Source organism: Palaemon carinicauda, chromosome 5 (genome assembly GCF_036898095.1).
Source record: "Palaemon carinicauda isolate YSFRI2023 chromosome 5, ASM3689809v2, whole genome shotgun sequence".
Lineage (NCBI taxonomy): Eukaryota > Metazoa > Arthropoda > Malacostraca > Decapoda > Palaemonidae > Palaemon > Palaemon carinicauda.
Window position 1 is genome coordinate 69667459 of NC_090729.1, and position 22316 is coordinate 69689774.

Here is a 22316-nt window from a genome sequence, read left to right on the forward strand (position 1 = left end):
AGCTTTAAGCGGTCTTATGTGTTTCTCCGAGCACCACTTCGTGAAGGAGGCCCACTTCGCCTGGTATACCACGGTAGAGGATTTTCTCAGGTATAGGGACATTCTCTTAGCTGTGGCGGAGGAGTACCCCTCCTTCTTCAAGAGCCGCTCGATAGTCTCCAGGCGTGAAGGCGAAGAGAGAGAGGGTTGTCATGGAGCCTGAGGAAGTGAGGTTGACGCAGGTGGTCTGACCTGGCGGGCAGAGGCCAAGGTGGTTGGCTCGCTAGGTCTTTTAGATCCGCGAACCACTCTCTCTCCGGCCACCAGGGCGCTACCAAATTCATCCTTAGGTTTTGGGAGGCCCTTACTCTGTTGAGTACCTGCCTTATCAGCGTGAAGGGGGGAAAAACGTACAAGTCCAAGTTGTCCCACTTGTGCTGGAAGGCGTCTTCTAGGGCTGCCCTTTGGTCTGGTACCGGGGAGCAATAGACCAGTAGTTGGGCGTTGAGCTTCGTTGCAAAGAGGTCCATCACCGGGGAGCCCCAGCGTTGAATGATGAGTCTGGCTACCTCTGGGTGTAGAGACCACTCTGTCCCCACTATCTGACCCATTCTGCTGAGGCCGTCGGCTAGCACGTTTCTCTTCCCGGGGATGAACCTTGCTAGCAGCACCACCTGCTGCTCGTCCGCCCAATGTAGGATGCTTATGGCGAGGTCGCACAGTTCCTTCGATCTCATGCCCCCTTGCTTCTTTATGTAGGCTACTACCGTGGCGTTGTCGCACATTAACGCCACGGTGTTTCCCTTTAACCGACTTGCAAAGTGCAGACATGCCTTCTGGACTGCTCTTAGCTCTAGGACATTGATGTGGAGATGCTTTTCGCTCTCCGACCAGGTACCGCTTGCTGTCTCTTCCAGAAGGTGGGCCCCCCACCCTTGGTTGGAGGCGTCTGTGAACAGGAGGTACTCGGGGGGACAGGACCCGAGGGGCATCCCCTTGAGGGAGTTCGACTGGCAGTGCCACCATTCTAGGGAGGTTCTCGTGTCTGGAAGGATAGGAATTAACGCCTTCTGAGAGCCTGTCTGGGACCAGAGGCTCTTGAGGTTCCATTGCACGGGTCTGAGCCTCATCCTCCCTTGGGGAACCAGTTTCTCCAATGAGACCAGGTGACCTATCAGTCTCTGCCAGTCTTTCGCCCTCCTGGAATGTTCTGACAGGAACGGCTGAATGATGTGATTGAGGTTCCGTATCCTGTCTTCCGAGGGGAAAACCTTCCCCTGCACGGTGTCCAACGTCATCCCCAAGTATGCCATTCTGTTGGATGGTGTTAAGTTCGACTTTTCCAGATTGATTATGATTCCCAGATTCCTGCAGAACTGGAGGAGGTTTCTCCCTTGTTCCTCCAAGAGGGCCTTTGAGTTGGAAAGGAGCAACCAGTCGTCTAGGTATCTGATGAGACGGATACCCCGTTCGTGAGCCCACACTGAGACTGTCGCGAAGACCCTCGTGAACACTTGAGGGCCCTCGATAGGCCGAAGCAAAGGGTCTTGAACTGCAGGATCTGGGAACCCCATTTTACCCGGAGGAACTTCCGACTCGACGGGTGGACAGGGATCTGGAAGTATGCGTCCTTGAGGTCGACCGTCATCATGTAATCTTTCTCCCTCAAGGACATCAGGACGGATTTTGGGGTGTCCATCTTGAAGTCCGGCTTCTTGACGAACTTGTTGAGGGCCGACAGGTCTATCACGGGTCTCCACCCCCCCGTTGCTTTCTCTACCAGGAACAGGAGGCTGTAGAAGCCTGGGCCTGGGAGAAGGACTTCTTCCATGGCCCCCTTCTCTAACATGGAGGAAATCTCCCCTTGAAGGGTGGCCCTTTTCATCGGGTCCCTGGGGGCCAACCATTCTGTCTGGCTGGCTGGAATAAGAGGAGGTGGGTCCGCTATGAAGGGGAGCCTGTAGCCTTCTTTCAGGACGGACACCGTCCAAGGATCCGCTCCTTGTGTTTTCCATGCTTGCCAATGAGGTCTGAGGCATCCCCCAACCCGAGGCTTGGGCGGGAGTAGGGGGCCTCTCCCTCTACCTTCTCCTAGAGGGGCGGCCTGATCTGCCTCTCTTCGAGGCGGAGTAACCCAACCTGAAGGAGCTGGCAGAAGCTGGTGCTCCTCTGCGGGAGGGCTGAGGAGTTGTTGTCCAGGAGGAGGAAGGGGCGTCCCTCCTCGAAGAGCTGTGGGCGGCCTGAGGAGTCACGGCGCTATCCGAGGCTGACCTCCTGTATGGCGGCCTTCTAGATGACGCTTGTCTGGGGACGTTGGCCTCTCTCTTCTTGGACACTTTCTCCATTAGATTTTCCAGCTCTTTTAAAGGGAACAGAGACTCACCCCCCAAGGGTAGGCTACGCACAGCTCGGGCCTCCCTGTCTGGGATCCTCCTCGACCTCTTAGATAAAACCGTGTCTCGTTTCCTTAGTACCCAGTTGGCCGTCAAGGCGAGCGCTTGGTACGCTAGAAACTTCAGAGTTTTCCCCCCGGAGGTGAGAAGGTCCGTCAGGAGACTCTGCTGCTCTGGATTTTCGGGATCGATGGAGGCTTGCACGCTTACTAACGTGGAGGCCCACCAGTCCAGCCATGAGGAGACGTTAACCAGGTCCCTCGACATCTCCTCCATCATGGCGGCTTCCGTAGGCGAGAAGGAAACCGGGGCTGACGCGGCCCTTTCGTCTGAGCCGCCTTGTCCCAGGATGTCCAAGGCCGGGTCCACTCTACAGGGGCCTGGGCGCCGCCCTTCAGGAATGTAAACCTTCCCTTGTGCCTTGAGGCCCTGGAGGAGTTTCGAGGCACTCTGGGACTTGGGGGCCTCCGCATTGCTGGCCACTAAGTTGTCTATGTACTCTTGTTCCAGTACTAGGTCTGGGGCAAAAGGAAGGGCCAGGGAGGACTTCGGAAGGGCGTCGTGATGTGTGATTCTCAGGAGGCTTGATCTCCAGGAATTCCCCTTAGGTGCCGAGGGTTCTGTAATCCCATGGGGCCTCCTGATGAGGCCCACCACCCTTCTGTATGCGGAGTCCTCCGACGGGGGAGCTTCTCCTCCGTCAGCCGAGGCCTCGGCCTGGAGCGGGGGCGCCGGGTTGCTTGTTCGGTAGACCGGTCGTCCCGCTCTTGGGTCCAGGGGGGCCGACCTGTAACCGTAGGGAGCTCCGTAAGAGGGTGGATCTCGCTGCAAGGCGGGTACCACCGGCTCAGGGAGGGCCCTCGGTTGCCCCAAGGCTCTGGAAGCGGAAGTCACGGTCCCGGTGGGCTGACCCGACAACGGGAACCGATCCTTCTTACTCGATGACCGCACCAGCTGGGCTGGTTCGGTCAGGCTGCCTTCAAAGAAGCGCGTTTCCCCCCGCTGGGCGGGGTGAACCGGAGGCCTCGAGGACTTATGCTTCTGTGAGAGGTCTTTCCTGCGTGGCAGGTCGGGCGGTTCTACGCTATGCGTAGGGAGCGGCAGCCTAGACGCACGTTCACTGGAACGAGAGTCTGGAGAGTGGAGCCTCTTGGACTCTCCTGAAGGGACGTAGACCCAGGCGCCACCGGGAGAGGCATTTCTCCTATACTTACGGGAGTGGGAGCGGGGGCGCTTCTTGCTATGTCGCGACCTTGACCTAGAGCGGGAATGATCGCTTTCGGACAGCTCCCTCTTCCTGCGCCGTTTCTCCCTGACTTCTCCCCCGGAGGATGAGTCTATCTCTGACGAGTCCGAGGGCGCCACGTTCCTCGTGTAACGGCTGCCCGCGTGATCCGTGGGGGAAGTTCTTCGCCGCCGGACGTCCGAGATTGAATGCTGGAGGAAGTCCTCGGGAACAGCCGTGGAGATCGTCGGCACCGAGTCTACTCTATCCATGCCAGGGGGCCAGGGGTCCAGGGTCACGTCCATTCTTAGCGGTGACCTCCCTGGTGTCTTCGGCAACTTCCACCCGAAGGCATCGCTACTCGGGCGGCGAACTCTAGTTTGGCTGTCCTCTGGCGGGGGAGAGCCCGACGCACCGGCCCACGAGGGCGGAGGACACTCTGAAATCACAACACTGCCCCATACGGGGTCTTCCGAGGACGCGTGGTCCCCTACCACGAGGCCTGATTCACCAGAAGCACTACCGGACCCTCCGTTAGCCCTAGAGGGGCCTGCCCTTGGTTCTTCCCTCGCACTGGGTTCCCCGGGAAGAACGCCTTGACTATCCACAACACTGGGGGCTTGTTGCCCTCTCCTCTGCGAAGGAGACGGAGAAGCCGAGTCTTCGTCGGACCGATCACTGGCCGACGGTAACGAAGAAACGCCACTAACTTTCCTGGGGGAACGCTTAGAAGATTTCTTCTTTTTGGTACCGTAGCGTACCCACTGGATATCATCCCAGCTTACGCACTCCGGACACGTGTCCGCGGAGGAGCAAACTTTCCCCCTACACGTGGAACAAAGGGAGTGAGGGTCTACTTCTGGTTTAGAGAGGAAAGCCCCACACGACTTTCCGGCTCTAGGACCAGGGCAACGTCGCACATGCTCCATCGTTCGCACACGAAAGGCACAACACTAGCGAGTTATAAGTACACTGGGATATACACAGGGAGAACGCACTGTAACACTTGCGAATAACGCACTACGCAAAAAACACAAGTCCCCACGCTGGAAACACGTGGAACACAAACGCGCCAAAGGATCGAGAGAGCGAGAAGAGTGAGCTGTGTACAGCTCACAACCAAGGAACTTAATGGAGATGCTGACCCAGAGATGCAGTGACCTGCCCTAATCCTGCCCTCAGGGCGCATTCTCTGGCGGCGGGGGTAAACCTATATAGAACGGAGTAGGGGGGGTAACGGCGGGAAAAACCTTGGTCGAGATTGAGAGATCACAAGTGACTCCAAGAAAAGTAGTTCTGGGTGAGTATTTGTGTCGGAACAAATATATATACATATATATATATATATATATATTATATATATATATATATATATATATATATATATATATATATATATATATATATATATAAATACTGTATAAAAAGGTAAGGGAAATTTTACTCATAGAGTTAGGACAGCAAGACGAAAGTAGGTTTATAAAATTAGGAGGATGTCAAAGTAATATTGAGAAAAGAAAAATATATGAGAAAGAGAAATTTTGATTCGAACTGGGGGAGCAATTACCCTAAGTTTGTGAAACGTTATTCCCTATTGAAGCACAATGACTTCAACAAGGCATTCTCTTGTTAAGAGGGCCTAGTGTCATGAGTTCTGGGTTGTCGTGCTGGAGGAGGGTCAGGATTCAGTGCCAGGTCAATGACCATGCATATCCAAGCAGAGAAGGTGTTCTTCACGACCCTTCTCTTGATCTTCCCCATGCTGACGAAGATTGCTGACACTTGGGGGTGAGCTGCTAACGTTCTTTTGAGGTAACACCTTAATCTCCTTACTGGACATAGTAACTGTTGATCTAGATTATAGGTTACAGTACGAAGACTCCCAATCCAGAAGGGCCCAAATCTAGGATCCGCTACTCCCAGATTCTGTGTCTACTATAAACTCAGGGACAAACTTGAGAGTTACCTCTCCCCATCCCCTTGAATGGGTGATGCCATAGAAAAGGCCATGCAGTTCACTGACTCTTTTGGGCAAAGCCAAGGCAGGTAGGAACACCATCTTGAGAGCATGGTGGCGATCTGTAGTTTGGCGTAATGGATCACAGGGAGCACCCTTAAGAAATTGAAGGACGCACACCAAGTTCCATGGAGGAGGTCTAAATTTCAACTGAGGGCAGGTAAGCTTGTAGCTTTGTAAGAGGAAAGTTCCAATAAGGAAGAGTTGTCTTCTAGCCATCTCAGTATCTTCACTGCTAGATGGGAAAGGGGCTGCGAAAAGGTACTGCCTTCTTTGTTTATGTACTGTAAGCCACTACTGATATGTTGTCACTGGAGAGCTAGAAAAGCTGCCCACATCTCTAAGAGATTTAGGTGCTAGTACCTTTCAGACTCGGACGAGATGCCAGAGGTAGCGTGTTGCAGCATGTGGGGCCCCCACCCTTCCTTTGATGCATCTGAATACCGCATCAACTCTGGGGGGGAGAATGAAATGACCGACACCCATGCAGAAGTTTTCGTCTGCCATCCATCATCTGAGGTCAGTCTGCTCCTCTAGTCCTCTGGGGACTAGAATGTCTGGGGAATCATTAGGCTGAATCCACCTGTACTTTAGTCACCATTGGAGAGATCGAATCCTGCAGCGGCCGTTGGGAACTAGGCGGGCCAGGGATGATAGGTGACCTATGAAACACAATAATTGCTGGCCTGAAAGCTCTTCTCATTTAAGGAAGGGTCTTGCTACCTTCTTCAGCCTCTATATCCTGTCATCAGATGAAAAGTCTTTCTGTTGGTCGATGTCGATGATCATACCAGTATAACAGTCTTTGAGCGGGAAGCATGGACAACTTCTTGAGGTTTACCACAATCCCCAGATCTTGGCAAAATGCTAGAAGTCTGTCTTGGTGTTGAAGATGGGTTGCCACTGATCCCGTTAGGATAAGCCAGTCGTCCAGGTATCTTAGGAGACGGATGCCAATCCTGTGAGCCCAGGATGACACTAGGGTGAACACTCTCTTGAAGACCTGAGGTGCTGTGGAAAGACTGAATCACAGCATATTGAAGTGGTTAAGATTGCTATGGAGTATGATCCTTAGATAATTCCTTGAAGACGAATGGACTGGAATCTGGAAGTATGCATCTTTAAGATCCAGTGTGCAGATGAAGTGCTGTGGTCTTACCACTTGTCTGACCGTGTCTACCGTCTAGATGCTGAATGGAGTTTGTGTAACAAGCTTGTTCAGTGCTGAGAGGTCAATGACTGGTCTCCTGCTTCCAGATGCCTTTATCACAATAAAGAGTCGACTGAAGAAGCCTCAGGAACCATTGAGGAACTCTTGGAGAGTGCCCTTCTCCAACATGGTCTGGACTTTGGCCCCAGCTCCTTTGCGGATCCCTTTGCGTAGGAGCTTGATGGGATTGGGTCACAAGTTTGTGGAGGGAGAGATTGAATGAACATGATGTGATAACCTGAACGGATCACAGAGACTGTTCAGCGTTTGGCCCCGAGCTGCAGCCACCTCTGCCAGCTGCGTTGCAGGAATTCCCCCACTGGTGCACAAGTGGGAGGATTGTTTATCATAGCAGGTGCAGCCTAGCCCGCTCCCTCTGCTGCTCTTACCTCCACAAGAGGACTTAGAGCCCTACCACTCTCTAGCTGGAAAAGGCTTCTTCGACACTCTCTGGAATGTTGAGTCCTATTCATCAGTAGGTTTGCTCCCTGCTGCGGTTTCTTCTGTGACTGAGGAGGCCGATAGGGCCGAGATGTGAGAGCCTATCAAGATATGAGAGCCTATCAAGATATGAGAGCCTCTTGAGATGTGAGAGCCCTAAGAAGAAAGGGGTCCTGATTGGACTTTCTCTACTTCTCTGCTACCCGCTCAACGTCTTCCAGCCTAAACAGAGAGGAACCGTTGAGAGTCGAGTTCCTAAATCTCACCACCTCTGTGTGGAACCTGTCAGTAGAACCTTTCTATTACCAAATCCGTTCACTGAAGAATTGTATTTGCCCTGGTTGGAAAGGAACTCAATGGTTCTAGTTCCCAACAATAGAAAGGTCTCCATCAACTTCCTAATGGTCTCCTTAGACAAGTCCTCGACAAGTCCTCGGTCCTGATGAGGTGTCCCATGGACCCCAACAAGAGATCTAGCCACGAAGTAGCCTGTATGGCATACTTCACAACCTTATCCTGGTTAAGGATCTCTAATGCAGAGAAAGACTGGTCAGAGCCTCTGAGAGTGGTCAAGAGGGAAGGCAAGAAGGGGCCGGTTGGGGACCTCATAATACGTTTTCTGTTGCACAAACAGTGGCAGAAGAAGTTTAGAGGATGAGCATGCACCTGTCAACCCCTTAGACCAGGGCAAAGCTGCACTGGCCTTGGGATGGTCTCTGAGTCCCGTACACATGGTCCAGGACCGTGTCTTTGCCATCTTCAGGGGCCATCGCTGGATCAGACAACCCGTTGATGGCCCTCATGTAGGCCAAGACCTGCTAGAAGGCGTGTTCCGACTACCTTTGCTCTGCCTCCAATAGCTTAGGACTTGCAGCCTCAGGGATATTCGTCCTAATTGTCATTGTCTTCCCACACAAGCCCTCACCCACAGAAGCCCAGGGTGGGTCAAAGCACCAAGTTGAAGGAGTTCTAGCAACGTCTCCTTCGACAGAGACCAGTCATACCCAGCGACAGACAAACATGCAATACATCAGAAAAAGAGAAAGCTCCGCTCGAGGGGAGGGTCAGCATTGTTTCTCTAGGGGAAGCAGCCCTGTTCTTCAAACCCTAAGGATGACCTGGTGTTAGCCGATTTAAGCTTCTACTTGATCATTCCCCGGGGGAGATCAATAAAGCAGGAGCTTCAGGAAAAGATCATGGGGTCAAGGAAGAAGTCCAAGGATTTTTCGACTTCCATGAAGACCACGAAAGCAAAGAATCTCTCTTGGATTTCTTCTTATGCAAGCACCCAAATCTCTCTCACTGGGAGGCAGACCGCTCCCGGCATTCAGGGCAGGTGTTGTCTTGATTACGGACATAACGAATGAGGGTACGTCTAAACGGAGGACATGAAAGTCCCACAGGAGAGGCCCTCAGGCACTGGACAAGTCTGCATAAGGACGGTCAAGGAGAAAACACAATCACACTGAAAAGAAAAGGCTTAAAAAGCAACTAAGTCAACAATGGCAAGTCAAAAAAATGGAAAAGGAGAATGGCAATGTTCATTTTCCACCGAGCCAAAAGCAAAAGAGGTTACTCAGCCCAGGTATGTGAGTGAGCAGGGTAGCAGAATACCCCAAACACCTCCTAACTAGCGGGTAGGTGGCTAACCCTCACTAAAAGTCTTTTGGGTTGTTTTACAGCTTTGCCGAAAGTAATATCCCCTATAAATAGAGTATGGTCTGTATTAGTTTCAGAACAATTACCTCCTTAAACTCAGGGCAGTGAAGTAACAATATACATATGCAAGACAAACACTCCCAACAAAAAAGCTTCAAAACTTACATCAGGCCTTGCCACCAAGAAATGATGCTCATGACGTCCATCTGCTAGTGTTGAACACCCAGGCTTACAACCCACAGAGTCGAGCTCAATCTGTGTGGGATTGAGAATATGCATGTCAGATTATTCATAAGAAAATGAATTGATTTCAACAATAAAATAATAAGCGCCCAAAAGGAATAATTTGAAATAAATGTCATCACTCGAGTCAATGGTGGGACTGGATGTTGGCGAGAGTTTGATTTTATGCAAGTTGGTTATTCTTCCCAGGTGATGTCACTGTGTAAGTATTTAGGTTCCAACTTCTTTTATTGACTCTACACGCTCAATTGGTAGCAGCTTTGCTGTTTATTCGAGAGTCCTTGGGTTTAATCCCAATGTAAGGTAGAAATATATTTCTACTGGACACATGAAAATGTGTTGATTCCCACAATAATAATAAAATATACTTCTACTGGACAAATGAATGTGTGTTGATTACCACGATAATAATAATAATAATCATAAAAATAATGAAAATAATAATAGGGATACTGTTGATGATATGAATAACAACAACATAGTACAGTAATGGTTAAGCTTAATACAGTAAAGCCGGTCAAGGATGTGTAACTACTAACCGAGTATTCTGCATATCAACAATCCCATTCTTCAAAACAGAGGAATTATAACTCACCATTGTTTCTTTATCTCTTGCCGTGCAATTGATTGAATATATGTTGGTCTGAGTAGTTACAAATAGATGAGTCAGTCTCGTTCCATGGCGCAGATGTAGAGAAGTGACAACTCCCGCACAAGTGGCTATAACACGCCACTTACTTCCACGATCTCGGCTCACCTCCCCTATAAATAATGCATTAAAATTTTAAAGTATTTCATAGTATATTTCTACTGGGAAATGCTAATGTAAAAATTGTTTAGGATATTGATAATGAAGAAAACATCAATTAGAAATTAGAAATTTGGAAATTATTTGTATTTTTCCTAACTATAAAAACCTCAAGATCTTTACAGTGGATATTATATTGGCAAATACTGAAACTAGCCAAAAGAATTTTTAGCGAAGTATAACTACCCAGCGCTAATTAGCAAGGGGGGTAGCAGTAGTTGAGTAACGTCACTTCTTAAATTGCAGGCAGGACTTTCCTCGAGGTTAGGTGATGGTGGGTCAGGTATGTGTAAAGAGCTCAAAGCTTGTACAGTTAGGAAAAATATAAATGGTTTCCAAATTTATCATTTGTTCCGACACGAGTCTCTTTTGCTCTTTACATTAGAGACTCCCCCTTAGGTGGGTGGAAGTCCTGAAACCAACTGACCAGTTCCTGTCCCAGGGTGTTAATCTATACTTCACACGAGCTTAAGAGATACCCTCTGACACCTTGCTAATTCTCCAAATGTGTGAGAGGTTTAACGGCCTCGGTAATCCAGTGAATGTGTGAGAACTCAGCAACGTGACGACCAGGTAAGGCAATATTTGGAGCTAAACTCCACACTTCACCTCGACATTGCCTGATTCCACCTTGCAGGGATATCGGTGACATAACAAATATATACAGTATGCATATATCAGGTTGCACAAGGATGATGGTACTCACCTGCAGTTAGAGGAGGTAAGGTTGCAGAGTTCCTCGATTGCTCCACCTCAAGAAAGGGAATAATGAAGGACGAAAAGGCCAGTCACTCGCATATTCATTCTAGTCTTATACCAGGTAACATCTGCCCTCAACCAACTGCTACTTCTACAAGGGAGCTAAGGTGCTTGCGACCATGTTTTGTGCAGCCACCACAGGACCTACAGAGAAAGTGTCCAGGTTCCTGTGAGTTAAGTCTTGTAGGTAGTGGTCTGTGAAGGTCGTTCGACGCTTCCACATACCTGCTTGTAATACATGCACCACAGAGAGATTCTTTTTGAATGACAGAGATGTGCTAATACCCATGACGTCATGAGCTCTGGATCTTCGAGTCTGAGGATTAGAGTCTGGAACAAGAGCTCTTTCTATCATTTGCCTCTGTTAGTCTGTAGGCAAACTCCTGTGGTTCTTTTGAGATAAGACCTCAGCGCCCTAATAGGGCATAATAACAGTTGATCTGGATTGTCTGTTACAGAATGTAGACTCTCAATCCAAAAGGGCCCAAATCTAGGATCCCCTACTGCCAAGTTTTGAGTCTTCGCAATATACTCAGGGACAAAGCCGAGTGTCATCTGCCACATCCCTTTGAATGGGCGAGGTCATACGATAGACCATGTAGCTCGCCAACTCTCTTTGCCGAGGCCAGGGCTAGAAGAAAAACCATCTTGAGTGTCAAGTTCCGATCTAATGACTGACGTAGTGGTTCATAAGGTGCTCCTTTCAACGCTTGTAGTACACGTACTATGTTCCAAGGAGGTCTAACTTCCAACTGAGGGCAGGAGTATTCAAAGCAACATATGAGACAATCCCATTGAAGAGGTAAAGTTACCTCCTTTCAATCCAAAGGTAAGGCTCAAGGCTGAGTAATAGCCTTTTATTGCCAAGATCAATCAGTTTTTCCTCCCTGAGTTACAAAAGAAACTCACTGTCACAGGGATAGTGGCATCGAGAGGAGCGATATTCCTTCCACGACACTAAACACAAAAAATAGACCACCTCGCCTGGTATACTGCGGCTAAAGAGTCACAAAGATATCCAGACATCCTTTTTGCAACTGGTTGTGAAAAGCTGAGATGCTGGATAACCTCCAGGCATGAAGTCTAGTGAACCTAAGGCTTTGTGGAATATTCTTGCATGAGGTTGTTTGAGTAGCTCAGGAAGAAGTGGCAGCTCTCTTGGAGCTTCTGTGAGCAGATGTAGAAGGTCCAGGAACCATTATACATTCTGCCACATTGGAGATATGAGGGTCATTGAGAGCTTACGATGCCCTTACTTTAAGAGTTGTCTTACTAAGCAACATGGGGGAAACGCATAAACGTCCAACCTGCCCCACGAATATTGGAAGGTATCCTGACAGATGGACCGGGAATCCGGTATTGGTGAGCAGTACACCGGTAGTTTCTGGTTGAGGGATGTTGCAAAGAGGTCAATTGTTGGAGATAACCATCTGAGTCTTCCTGCTCAGTTTGTCTGCCAGAACATTCCTCTTGCCTAGAATAAATTGGGTGGGGGAGGAGAGACAAGGTCTGCTCCCTTGATGAGGTTGGTATCTGACACACATCAACTCAGGTCTCTCCTTTGCTCTGACCCTATCGGAACCCAGAAGTTTGGAGAGTCTTTGTGCTGAGACCAAAAGGTCTTCAGTTGCCACTGAAGAGAACAGATGTGAAGACGGACGTTGGGTGTCAGCCTCTATAACGAGGACAGGTGACCCAGTATGTTTAGCCACTGACGAGCTGGTAACTAACCAGCCTGTTTCAGTCTCTGTGTTCTGTCTAAGGACGGAAAGACTTTGCCTAGTTTTGTGTCGATACTCATTCCAAGATATAACAGGTTCTGCATAGGGAGCAGAGAGGACTTCTTGTGAATCCCGAGATCGTTGCAAAAACTTGAGAAGTTTGTTTCGATGTAGGAAAAGGATCTCCATAGGGTCGACTATAATAAGCCAATCTTCTAAATATCAAATTAGACAAATGCTGTTCTTGTGAGACCAGGTTAACAACACGGAAAAAAACTGTGTAAAGATCTAAGGTGCTGTGGACAGGCCAAAGCATAGCATTTTGAACTGGTATATCCTTTTGTTGAAGAGGAACCTTAGATACTTCCTTGATGACTAGTGATCTGGAATCTGGAAGTATACATCTTTGAAGTCTAGCATTAACATAAAGTCTGATGGTCTGATACCATGCCTGTCCGTTTTGGCCGTTTCCATTCTGAGCACAAGTTTGTTGAAAAAACTCATTCAGAGCTGAGAGGTCTATGATTGGTCTCCAGCCTCCATTTATCTACTCCACAAGAAAGAGTTGACTGTAGAAGCCTGGAAACCCGTCCTTCTCTCTATTATGGTCTGGACCTTGGCCCGAAGGGCCTGCTCCTTTGCTGATCCCATTGCATAGGAGCTAAATATTGCTGGATTGTAGGTTAGAGAAGAGAGAGCGTGCGAATGGGACAAAGTGTCAGACTCAGAGGACGGAGACCGACCAAGGTGAAAACTCCATTTCTGCCACCTGTTCTTCAGGTATTCTCCAACCGGTGGGTAGACTGGTCGGAGGAATGAGGCCCCTAGCAGAGGTGACCTCGTCTTCCACCTCTTCCTCTCCCTTTCGAGCCTTGGGAGCGAAAAGACTGCTTGGGTCCTTGCTTCCTCAACGTAGGTTGTCTTGGGGGTTGAGTTGTTTTTCTACCCGTCGTGGTACTGGTGATGACTTCCTCGACTGCAGTGACCAGAGTATTGGCAAGATGTTATTGCCCTATGGAGGAAAGTGTCATGGCTCGCCTTCCTTCATCTTTTTGCTCCAGCCTCAATATCCTCTATGTTAAAGAGAGAGGTGCTATCTATCAAGGTGTTTCAAAGCTTCGTTATTTCTATTCGAGATAGTCGGATCTTACTAATCACGGTTTCTTGCTTCGCGGTTTCGGTTTTTCGCAGCCAAGGGAAAAAAAAATTCTTTGTGATGACTGTTTACCCAACATTAAGAACATAAAAGTTGCGATGAAATTAAAGCTGGGCGATGATTTAAAATAGCCTGCGCTCCTTTACACAAGGAGCACTGTGCGCCACTACCTATATCTACACCCAGCTGGTCCTAGCTCTCTCTGTACAGTGTGTATCCGTTTACAGTGGTAAAAAAATTACAGCTACATTTAAAATGAAACAGATTTTGATTAAAATTGGTGTTTCACTAACTATATCCAGTAATAATGCATGTATTCACATTTTAGTATCGTATTTATAATTCAAAACAGCGAATTATAATCTCATGCATTGCTTACATTCAAATCACCTGATCAAATCTGCATAGTCCATTGTCAACCTATATTCACTTTCACGATATTATCCCACTGATATGACCATTCACTTTCACAGAATTACCTCGCTTATATAACCTACCATGCATATTAGTATGACATCATCTTCACATTATTATTGTCCTTCACTTATCATTACTACAGTATATCCTTAATCCTTTCCCCAATTTCTTCTCAAAACCCTTTCGTACATTTATTTTGCTCTCCCTCACACATCTATAACGTATCTTTCCAACATTTGTGATTCTCCTTATTTTTTGCGATTTCATTCATCTTCTCTTTCCTAGCATTCATTTGTCATTTTCATCTTTCTGGGTCGACCTGTGGCGGCCGGTGAAAAGGGTCCTTCTAATACACTTTTCTGATATAAACCTTCCAATTATACCAGAGAAAGATAAACGCATGGAATGCAGAGGTTACTACCCTCGCGCGAGCACCTTATGGGTGTCCTGTATAAAGCAGAGGCGCGTGAAAACCACTATTCACAGGCTGTCTTCCATTTAGCTAATTCCTTCGTCAAAGGGATGGGCCGATACAGAGGCACCAGCTAAGCTACCAGAGCCACGCCACCCACGCCCTGACGCGAGCGCCATCTGAACAACATCCTTCTACTTTGGACTTGCTAGCTTGTGTGTAGAATTTTGTGCTCTCGGTGTTTTCACTTTGGTGGATTTATTTCGTCATGACCGAACTTCACCCATTCCAATGTTAAGTACCATAGTTTGTTTTGACAGATTTTTGTAGGACCGGGCATTTGTCCTCTTCCCAGTATAGTCTGTTTTTATTTCTACCCGCTGGGCCCTCCGTGGCTTTGGCAGCCATTGTTGTTTTGCTTTGTCTCGCTGGGAATTCATGTTGTCTTGCCCATTTGGTACTCTGTCGGTTAGGTTCTTGGTTAAGTCACTGGCCTTATGCCTTTTTGAACCATTATTATTATTATTATTATTGTTTCCCATGGTACTTTTTGCTAGCAAGTCCAGTCTGCGAACAAGAATAGCATTCTGGCTTTATTATAGTTTAGTACCCACCCCGCGAGGCGTTTGTCAGTGAACTATATCCTTTTAAATTTGGTTTTAGCAGACGTTATTCTTCGTTCGTAGTCTTGTATTTGACGTTACAATTTTAATTGTTATACTTTTATAATATTTTTGTGTGCTTATTAGATTCTTATAGTGTAACCATGAGAGCGAGAGATTGGAGTTCCCGTTTTCTGTACTCAGTCACGAGTTACCCTTTCTCTCGTTTTCTTTCTTAACCTCGGGTATGGGAGTGGATTTCCCGTTTTCCGTTTTGTACGTTCAACGAGTTCTCCCTCCCCCCTCTCCCTCTACGGGTATATGATATCTTAAGAGTTATTCAGTTTGTGGTGACTATTGAGATAGATAGCCTTATTTAATAGGTCCTGTTACTGTGTGAGTTATTGTTTTGGGATGTCATTAAGACCCCCCCCCCTGTTCCCCTCGTAGTTCCGTCCTCTCCCCGTTACGGCTTGGGAGTAGGATCTGAACATTCATCCACTCCGCCTTGAGTTCTACTCCGCCATGAGGGATACTCAATGAGTTTGGAACTATTGTTATATATTGTTTAGATACAACCCTCTGGGAGGGCCTACATATATTGTTTAAATACAACCCTTTGGAAGGGCCTCATCCTCCGGTGGCCCTTACACCGGTCTCCGGCCACGGCCATATCCACGCAAATATTCATTATCATTCACAATTGAATTATTCAGGACCTTTCACCGACCTCCGGCTTCACCGGAGATCACCAATACGCTTAACTATTATATTAGCCTTAGCCTTTAGCCACTGCTTGTGTTTTATAATTTATTCTTACGGGCCTGTCACTGGATCCCCGACCCTCAGAGGTTCGGCAGATTTCATTAGATTCTTTATTCTTATTTTAATAATATTTATAGTGATACGGACCCATTTCCATTGCTCCGACACACTCCGGTGAAGGAAACTTTTATATTTAATGTATTTTAATATGGAGCTCCGGCTCTCAATCACTGAATTCCCATAAGCACACATGTTTCATTATAACTAAGCTCTGTTAGTAGATCTTAATCCCTTACCAGAGTCTCAAGGAACATCCAGACTTATGTCTCCTTTCTTTTACAGAAGGTCCGTTGTACTGCCCAAGGATGCCCTGCCTCGTTCAACGACCCCGTTGGACATGACCTCTGTCGTTCACATGCACATTGCGCCATCTCCTTTATCCGGGAACCGGGACAAGCCCCATATATGGTTTGGTTCCCGGAATTGTGCACACACTGTTACGAGTTGTCCTCAATACTCCTGAACGATGATGTAAGTGGGTTTTCGTTTTGTTCCTTGTTTATATTTTGCAGACATTAATTTGTCCCTTAATTATATATACATGGTATATTTCGGAGGGCGATCCCTCTCCTTCATCACTAATCACTTCAAATCTTTCAGGCCGATGATGAGTCTCTTCGGTCAGCAAGGGCTGCTCTTCGTCCTTGGGTGTCGGGCTTCGGCAGGAATGGAGACATGGCCTCCCGTCTCTTCCCAGGCTCGACAACTGCAGCAGTCACTCCTGAAGTTGCTGCCCCCTTAATTGAAGAAGTCAGAGCAACCATTTCCACGGAAGATGAACCCCTCTTACCGCTGGACGTGGCAGATCTAGATCTAGACGTGGAACCCATGGATGAGCAGGTAAGTGGTGCCGAGTTGGTGGAAACCTTTTTCTCTCCTACTCCTTCTTCTACCTCTTCCTTTCTCGGCTTTGATAAGCCTAAGGCTTCTCCTCGGGATCCCTCTGTCCCCGTACGACCCAAGGTGAAGCCACTACGTACTTATAAGTCTTCAGCTTTGCCAGTATCAACGTCACCGGTCCCCGGACCCTCGACTGCTCCTGATGTTCCTATTGCTCCCCATAAAACCGTGACTTCTAAGAAGTCCAAGTCTATCCAGTCCAAGGCACCACCAACGGGTGGCTCTCAGGTACCCTCCTTCCCCGTCGAACTGATCAGGGATATAGTCAAGGAGCAAATTCAACAACAGTCTGGGGCTATGACAGAGCTTAAAGATATGGTGGCTACTCTGATCCGCTCCGGAACTCAGATTCCGCCTCCTTCAGCCCCAGACGCATCGAAGCTACCTCCCTTCGATAAAAACAATCCTTGGAGGTTTGCCTTGCATGCCCCATACTTAGATAGTTCCCTAACTCTAGAGGGCATAGGCACCCGCCCTAAAGAGGACCTGGAATTCTACCCCCCGGGGCTAGAATTCCCATTCAATGGCTTCGCACGCCTAAAGGAGCATGCATTGGTTCGAATGGACAAGGTACCGAAGGAAACAGTGATATTTCCGAAAGAGCAGGCCCAAGCTATCTGGGCCAGAACTCTATCAGAGTGGGGGTGTAATAACTCCAAGCTCACCCCACACAAAGGAGCCTTCACTATTTTTACGACGGCAGCGTCAATCTCTTTACCGCTCATAGACAAAATCACAGAGCTGACAATACAGGCCATCAAGGAAGGCTCTCCCATGCCGGCTCTCAAGGAGACGGACCCCACCTCATTGCTTATTCCGAGTACCTCTGCAACCTGGGACGACGCGTCTTCTACCTTCACAGTGGGGAAGCTAGACCCAGACTGTGCCTCTACTCTTTTTTCTGAGAAGCTACCCAGATTACAAGAGAGTCTTCTCAAAACTGAGTTCGAGACCCGTAATAGGCTAGCTAGGTCCCTCCACTCCATCACCTCCATAGAGTCCCTAGCATCGGTTTACCCCACGGAAACATTATTCAGGGTTTTCACAAAGAACCTGCTTCTGTCCTACCAAATAGACCTCCACGACTTCTGGTCGGCTCGAGTTAGCTGCAGGAAGTTCGTTCTGTCTGAGGCTTCCATCAGACATGAACCGAACAGGCTGATAGCGTCCTCCTGCTGGGGTAAGAACCTATTCCCTCAGAACGAAGTTGATAAGGTTCTTCAGGACGCTGCGAGGGCAAACCAAAATTTGCAAGTAAGGGGGGGCCTCTCGACCAAAAGAAGGATCGAATCCCAGAAACAGACGTTCTTCAAGAAGAAGCAGAGATTTATTCCTTACAAGACGATCCGGGGTCACTCGTCGACACAGTCTTCCTCTGCTTCGACTTCTCAGTAACCGGCTCCCCCTCAGCAAGTAGTCTACCTCACTGCTCCCCCAGGTGCACAGCCCAACCCCACTTGGATGTCCTCTCCTGCATACAACCCTACCTACGAATCCTCCGGTTCCTTTCGTGGACACCAGAGAGGAAGCTACAGAGGTAGAGGACAGTTCCGCCAGCGAGGCGGGCCTAAAGCAAGGGGTGCTCGTGGAGGGAAGGGACCTAGGTTCACTCCCTCGCAATGATGTGTTCCCGGTAGGAGGGAGACTTTATCACTTTCGAGACCATTGGACCTTCAGTCCATGGGCTCACAGCATAATATCCAAGGGCTTGGGTTGGAAATGGTCACAGGGATCTCCTCCTCCACCAGTGACCTTCTTCCAGAGACCCACTCCCATCCTGGAAGAGTACACCACAGAGTTACTCAAGAAGAAAGCGATCAAACGGGTTCGATCCCTGAAATTCCAAGGCCGCCTGTTTACAGTTCCGAAGAAAGACTCGTCGGCGTTGAGAGTAGTTCTGGACTTGTCAAAACTAAACTCTTACATCCTCTGCGACAAGTTCCGTATGCTGACTATCTCTCAGGTACGGACCTTACTTCCCCGTGGGGCCGTCACCACCTCTATCGATCTTACCGACGCCTATTATCATGTCCCAGTAGCTCAAAACTTCTCTCCTTACCTAGGCTTCCGTCTCGGCAAGAAAGCCTTTGCATTCAAAGTCATGCCCTTCGGTCTCAGCATTGCTCCCAGAATATTCACGAAACTGGGAGAGACAGTGCTCGAACAACTCAGAAACCAAGGGATACAGATCATCGCCTATCTGGACGATTGGCTCATTTGGGCCCAGTCGAACCAGGAATGCAACAGAGCTACGACGAAGGTAATTAAATTTCTCGCCAAACTGGGATTCCAAGTCAATCTCCGAAAGTCTCGCCTACAACCATCAAGCCACTTCGAATGGTTAAGCATCCGGTGGGACCTTTCAAAGCACAGGCTCTCCTTTTCTCCCAAGAAGGTAAGGGAGATAGCTTCCAAGGTCAGGAGCTTTCTCAGACACAAACAGGTTTCCAGAAGAGCTTTAGAAAGAATCCTCGGCCTTCTCCAATTTGCCTCACTAACCGATCTCCTATCAAAAGCCAAACTCAAAGACATCAATCGAGTTTGGGGAAAGAGAGCTACAATACCTCTGAGAGACAAGATCTCGAAGATCCCCTCTGTCTTAAAAATGAGACTACGACCATGGTCCAAACGGAGGAACCTCTCCAAATCGATTCCTCTACAGTTCCCCTCTCCACAAGTGACAATTCATACCGACGCGTCTCTGAGTGGTTGGGGGGGTTACTCCCAACATCAGATGTTTCAGGGCTCTTGGTCGCCCGCCATGAAACAGTTCCATATCAATGTTCTCGAAGCCATGGCAGTGTTCTTGACCCTGAAGAGAATCTCTCCTCCGAGGTCGACCCACATCAGAGTGGTCTCAGACAGCACAGCAGTAGTACACTGCATCCACAGAGGAGGATCCAAGTCACCCAACCTGAATCAGATCCTGGTCACTATCTTCGCCTTGGCAGCCGACAAAAACTGGTTCCTGTCAGCAACTCACCTAGCAGGAGTCCAGAATGTGATAGCGGACTCACTATCCAGGACAAAACCACTGGAATCAGAATGGTCCCTAGACATAAATTCCTTACGGTGGATACTCAGGCTGGTCCCAGGTCTCCAGGTAGATCTACTCGCGACCCACCTCAATCACAAACTCCCCTGTTATGTGACCCCGAACCTGGACCCTCAGGCTTATGCCATGGACGCATTAACCCTGGATTGGAACCATTGGAAGAAGATCTACTTATTCCCTCCAGTGAATCTTCTACTGAAAGTCTTACACAAACTACGCTCCTTCCAAGGGGCAGTGGCTTTAGTAGCACCTCACTGGCCAAAGAGCAGTTGGTTTCCTCTCCTCCTCGAGTTGAAACTCCGTCCCTTCCGGATCCCATCCCCCAAACTGACCCAAGTAGTCCAAACTCGGACTGTGTCAGATTCCTTAAGGATAGCCAAAACCCTAACTTTGTGGATTTCATGAAGTTTGCGGCTCGTAAGGATGCGAACATCGACCTGGATTATGTCCTCTTTATAGAATCAGACAAAAGGGACTCTACGATTCGCCAATATGATTCGGCAGTTAAGAAACTAGCAGATTTCTTAAAAAATTCAGACCATACTGTTATAACTCCTAATTTAACCATCTCCTTCTTTAGGTCCATATTTGACAAAGGCCTAGCAGCTAGCACTATAACCACCATTAAGTCAGCTTTGAAGAAGGTCTTCCAGGTTGGGTTTAACATTAACCTGGCAGATTCTTATTTCTCTTCTATTCCAAAAGCATGGGCTAGGCTTCGACCTTCGGTTCGCCCACAAAAGGTCTCTTGGTCTCTGAATGATGTCCTCAAACTTGCCTCAGACACGGACAACGAATCCTGCTCCTATATCGTTCTTCTTAGGAAGACTTTATTTCTAACAGCTTTGGCCTCGGGTGCTAGAATCTCAGAACTAGCAGCTCTCTCACGAAACTCGGAAAACATAGATTTCCTCCCTTCAGGTGAAGTACGTCTTTCTCCAGACAGAGCTTTCCTAGCTAAAAATGAGGACCCCCAAAATAGGTGGTCCCCTTGGAAGATTATTCCTCTTCTCCAAGATACTTCTCTATGTCCAGTCACTACTCTCAGGGCCTTTTTAGCTAGAACTGCCACCCGCTCGTCTGGCCCCTTGTTTATCAGAGAACAAGGAGGTACTATTTCCATTCAAGGTATTAGGCAACAGATCCTATACTTCATTAAACAAGCTAATCCGGGATCATTTCCCCATGCTCATGATATCCGGTCAGTAGCTACCTCCATCAATTATTTCCAAAATATGGATTTTGATGACCTTAAAAAGTACACGGGTTGGAAATCTCCTATGGTCTTCAAACACCACTATCTAAAGAACTTACAGGCCCTTAAATACCCAACGGTTGCAGCTGGGAGCCTTATCTCTCCACAGTGATCTCTTGTTCTTCCTTTCATCCCTCTCTTTTCTTCTCCCTCCTACCCGCCACTCGCACCACGCCGCTTCCTTGGTGGTTCGTTAGCCCTAAGTGTATTCATGTTTGGTTAATATGATTGTAACTATTATTGTGTTTACCGTAACTTTAGTGTTGGGTTATTCTTAGCCATGTCAGTTTTGTTGCTTGTTGTGCTCTGATACTCGGAGGCTTCCTTGTTATCATGTTTGTTTAGCCTTACGCTCACTATGTCCTGTGGCTAGTTTATGATTTATGCTTATTTACCTTAATATAATATATGGTTTTCCTCACATGGTGTTTTTTCTCTCTCCTCATTAGGTTACTAGTTATTATTGGGCTTGGAAGGCATTCTCTGGTACATTTTCACCGGCCGCCACAGGTCGACCCAGAAAAGGGATTTTGACGAAGGAAAAATCTATTTCTGGGGAGAGACCTGTGGCACCCGGTGAAACCCTTCCCTATTATTTTGCACGATCCCACCCTTTCCTTTCCAAGCCATCATGTCCAATACAGAAGGATGTTGTTCAGATGGCGCTCGCGTCGGGGCGTGGGTGGCGTGGCTCTGGTAGCGTAGCTGGTGCCTCTGTATCGGCCCATCCCTTTGACGAAGGAATTAGCTAAATGGAAGACAGCCTGTGAATAGTGGTTTTCACGCGCCTCTGCTTTATACACGACACCCACAAGGTGCTCGCGCGAGGGTAGTAACCTCTGCATTCCATGCTTTTATCTTTCTCTGGTATAATTGGAAGGTTTATATCAGAAAAGTGTATTAGAAGGACCCTTTTCACCGGGCGCCACAGGTCTCTCCCCAGAAATATTTTTCCTTCGTCAAAATCCCTTTATTAATCATTCTAAACCTTTTTCTTATCCCTCATTCCAAGTATTCCCATTTCTAATTTTCATTCCTTCTTCTCGCATTTCTTAAATTAATTGATTTCACTAATTTATTTGAATTAGCGTAGATCTGGCCGAGGAAATGGGCAAGGAGAAGAAACTTGGCTACCCCCCCCTGTCTCGTCTCTCTTGTCATTTCTCCCTTCCCTCTCCCTGGAGTTTCCCTTAACTGCATATAATAATGATGCATGTAATATTGCCATTTTAGTATCGT

The 22316-nt window shown here is 48.0% G+C and overlaps 1 protein-coding gene across 4 annotated transcripts in view; it reads right to left on the reverse strand.

Moving 5' to 3' along the window:
• Vps11 (vacuolar protein sorting 11) overlaps nucleotides 1-22316 on the reverse strand; it is a 439706-nt gene that overhangs the window by 240836 nt on the left and 176554 nt on the right. For all 4 annotated transcript variants that reach the window (XR_011044479.1, XM_068373757.1, XM_068373758.1 and 1 more), the window contains exons 5-6: nucleotides 9763-9929; nucleotides 9090-9179 (exon numbers count right to left, since the gene is read on the reverse strand). Coding sequence is in view for 3 of the 4 variants with exons in the window: in XM_068373757.1 (XP_068229858.1) it covers nucleotides 9090-9179; nucleotides 9763-9929 (257 nt within the window). In the remaining variant the exon portion in view is untranslated. The remainder of the gene's footprint in view (nucleotides 1-9089; nucleotides 9180-9762; nucleotides 9930-22316) is intronic.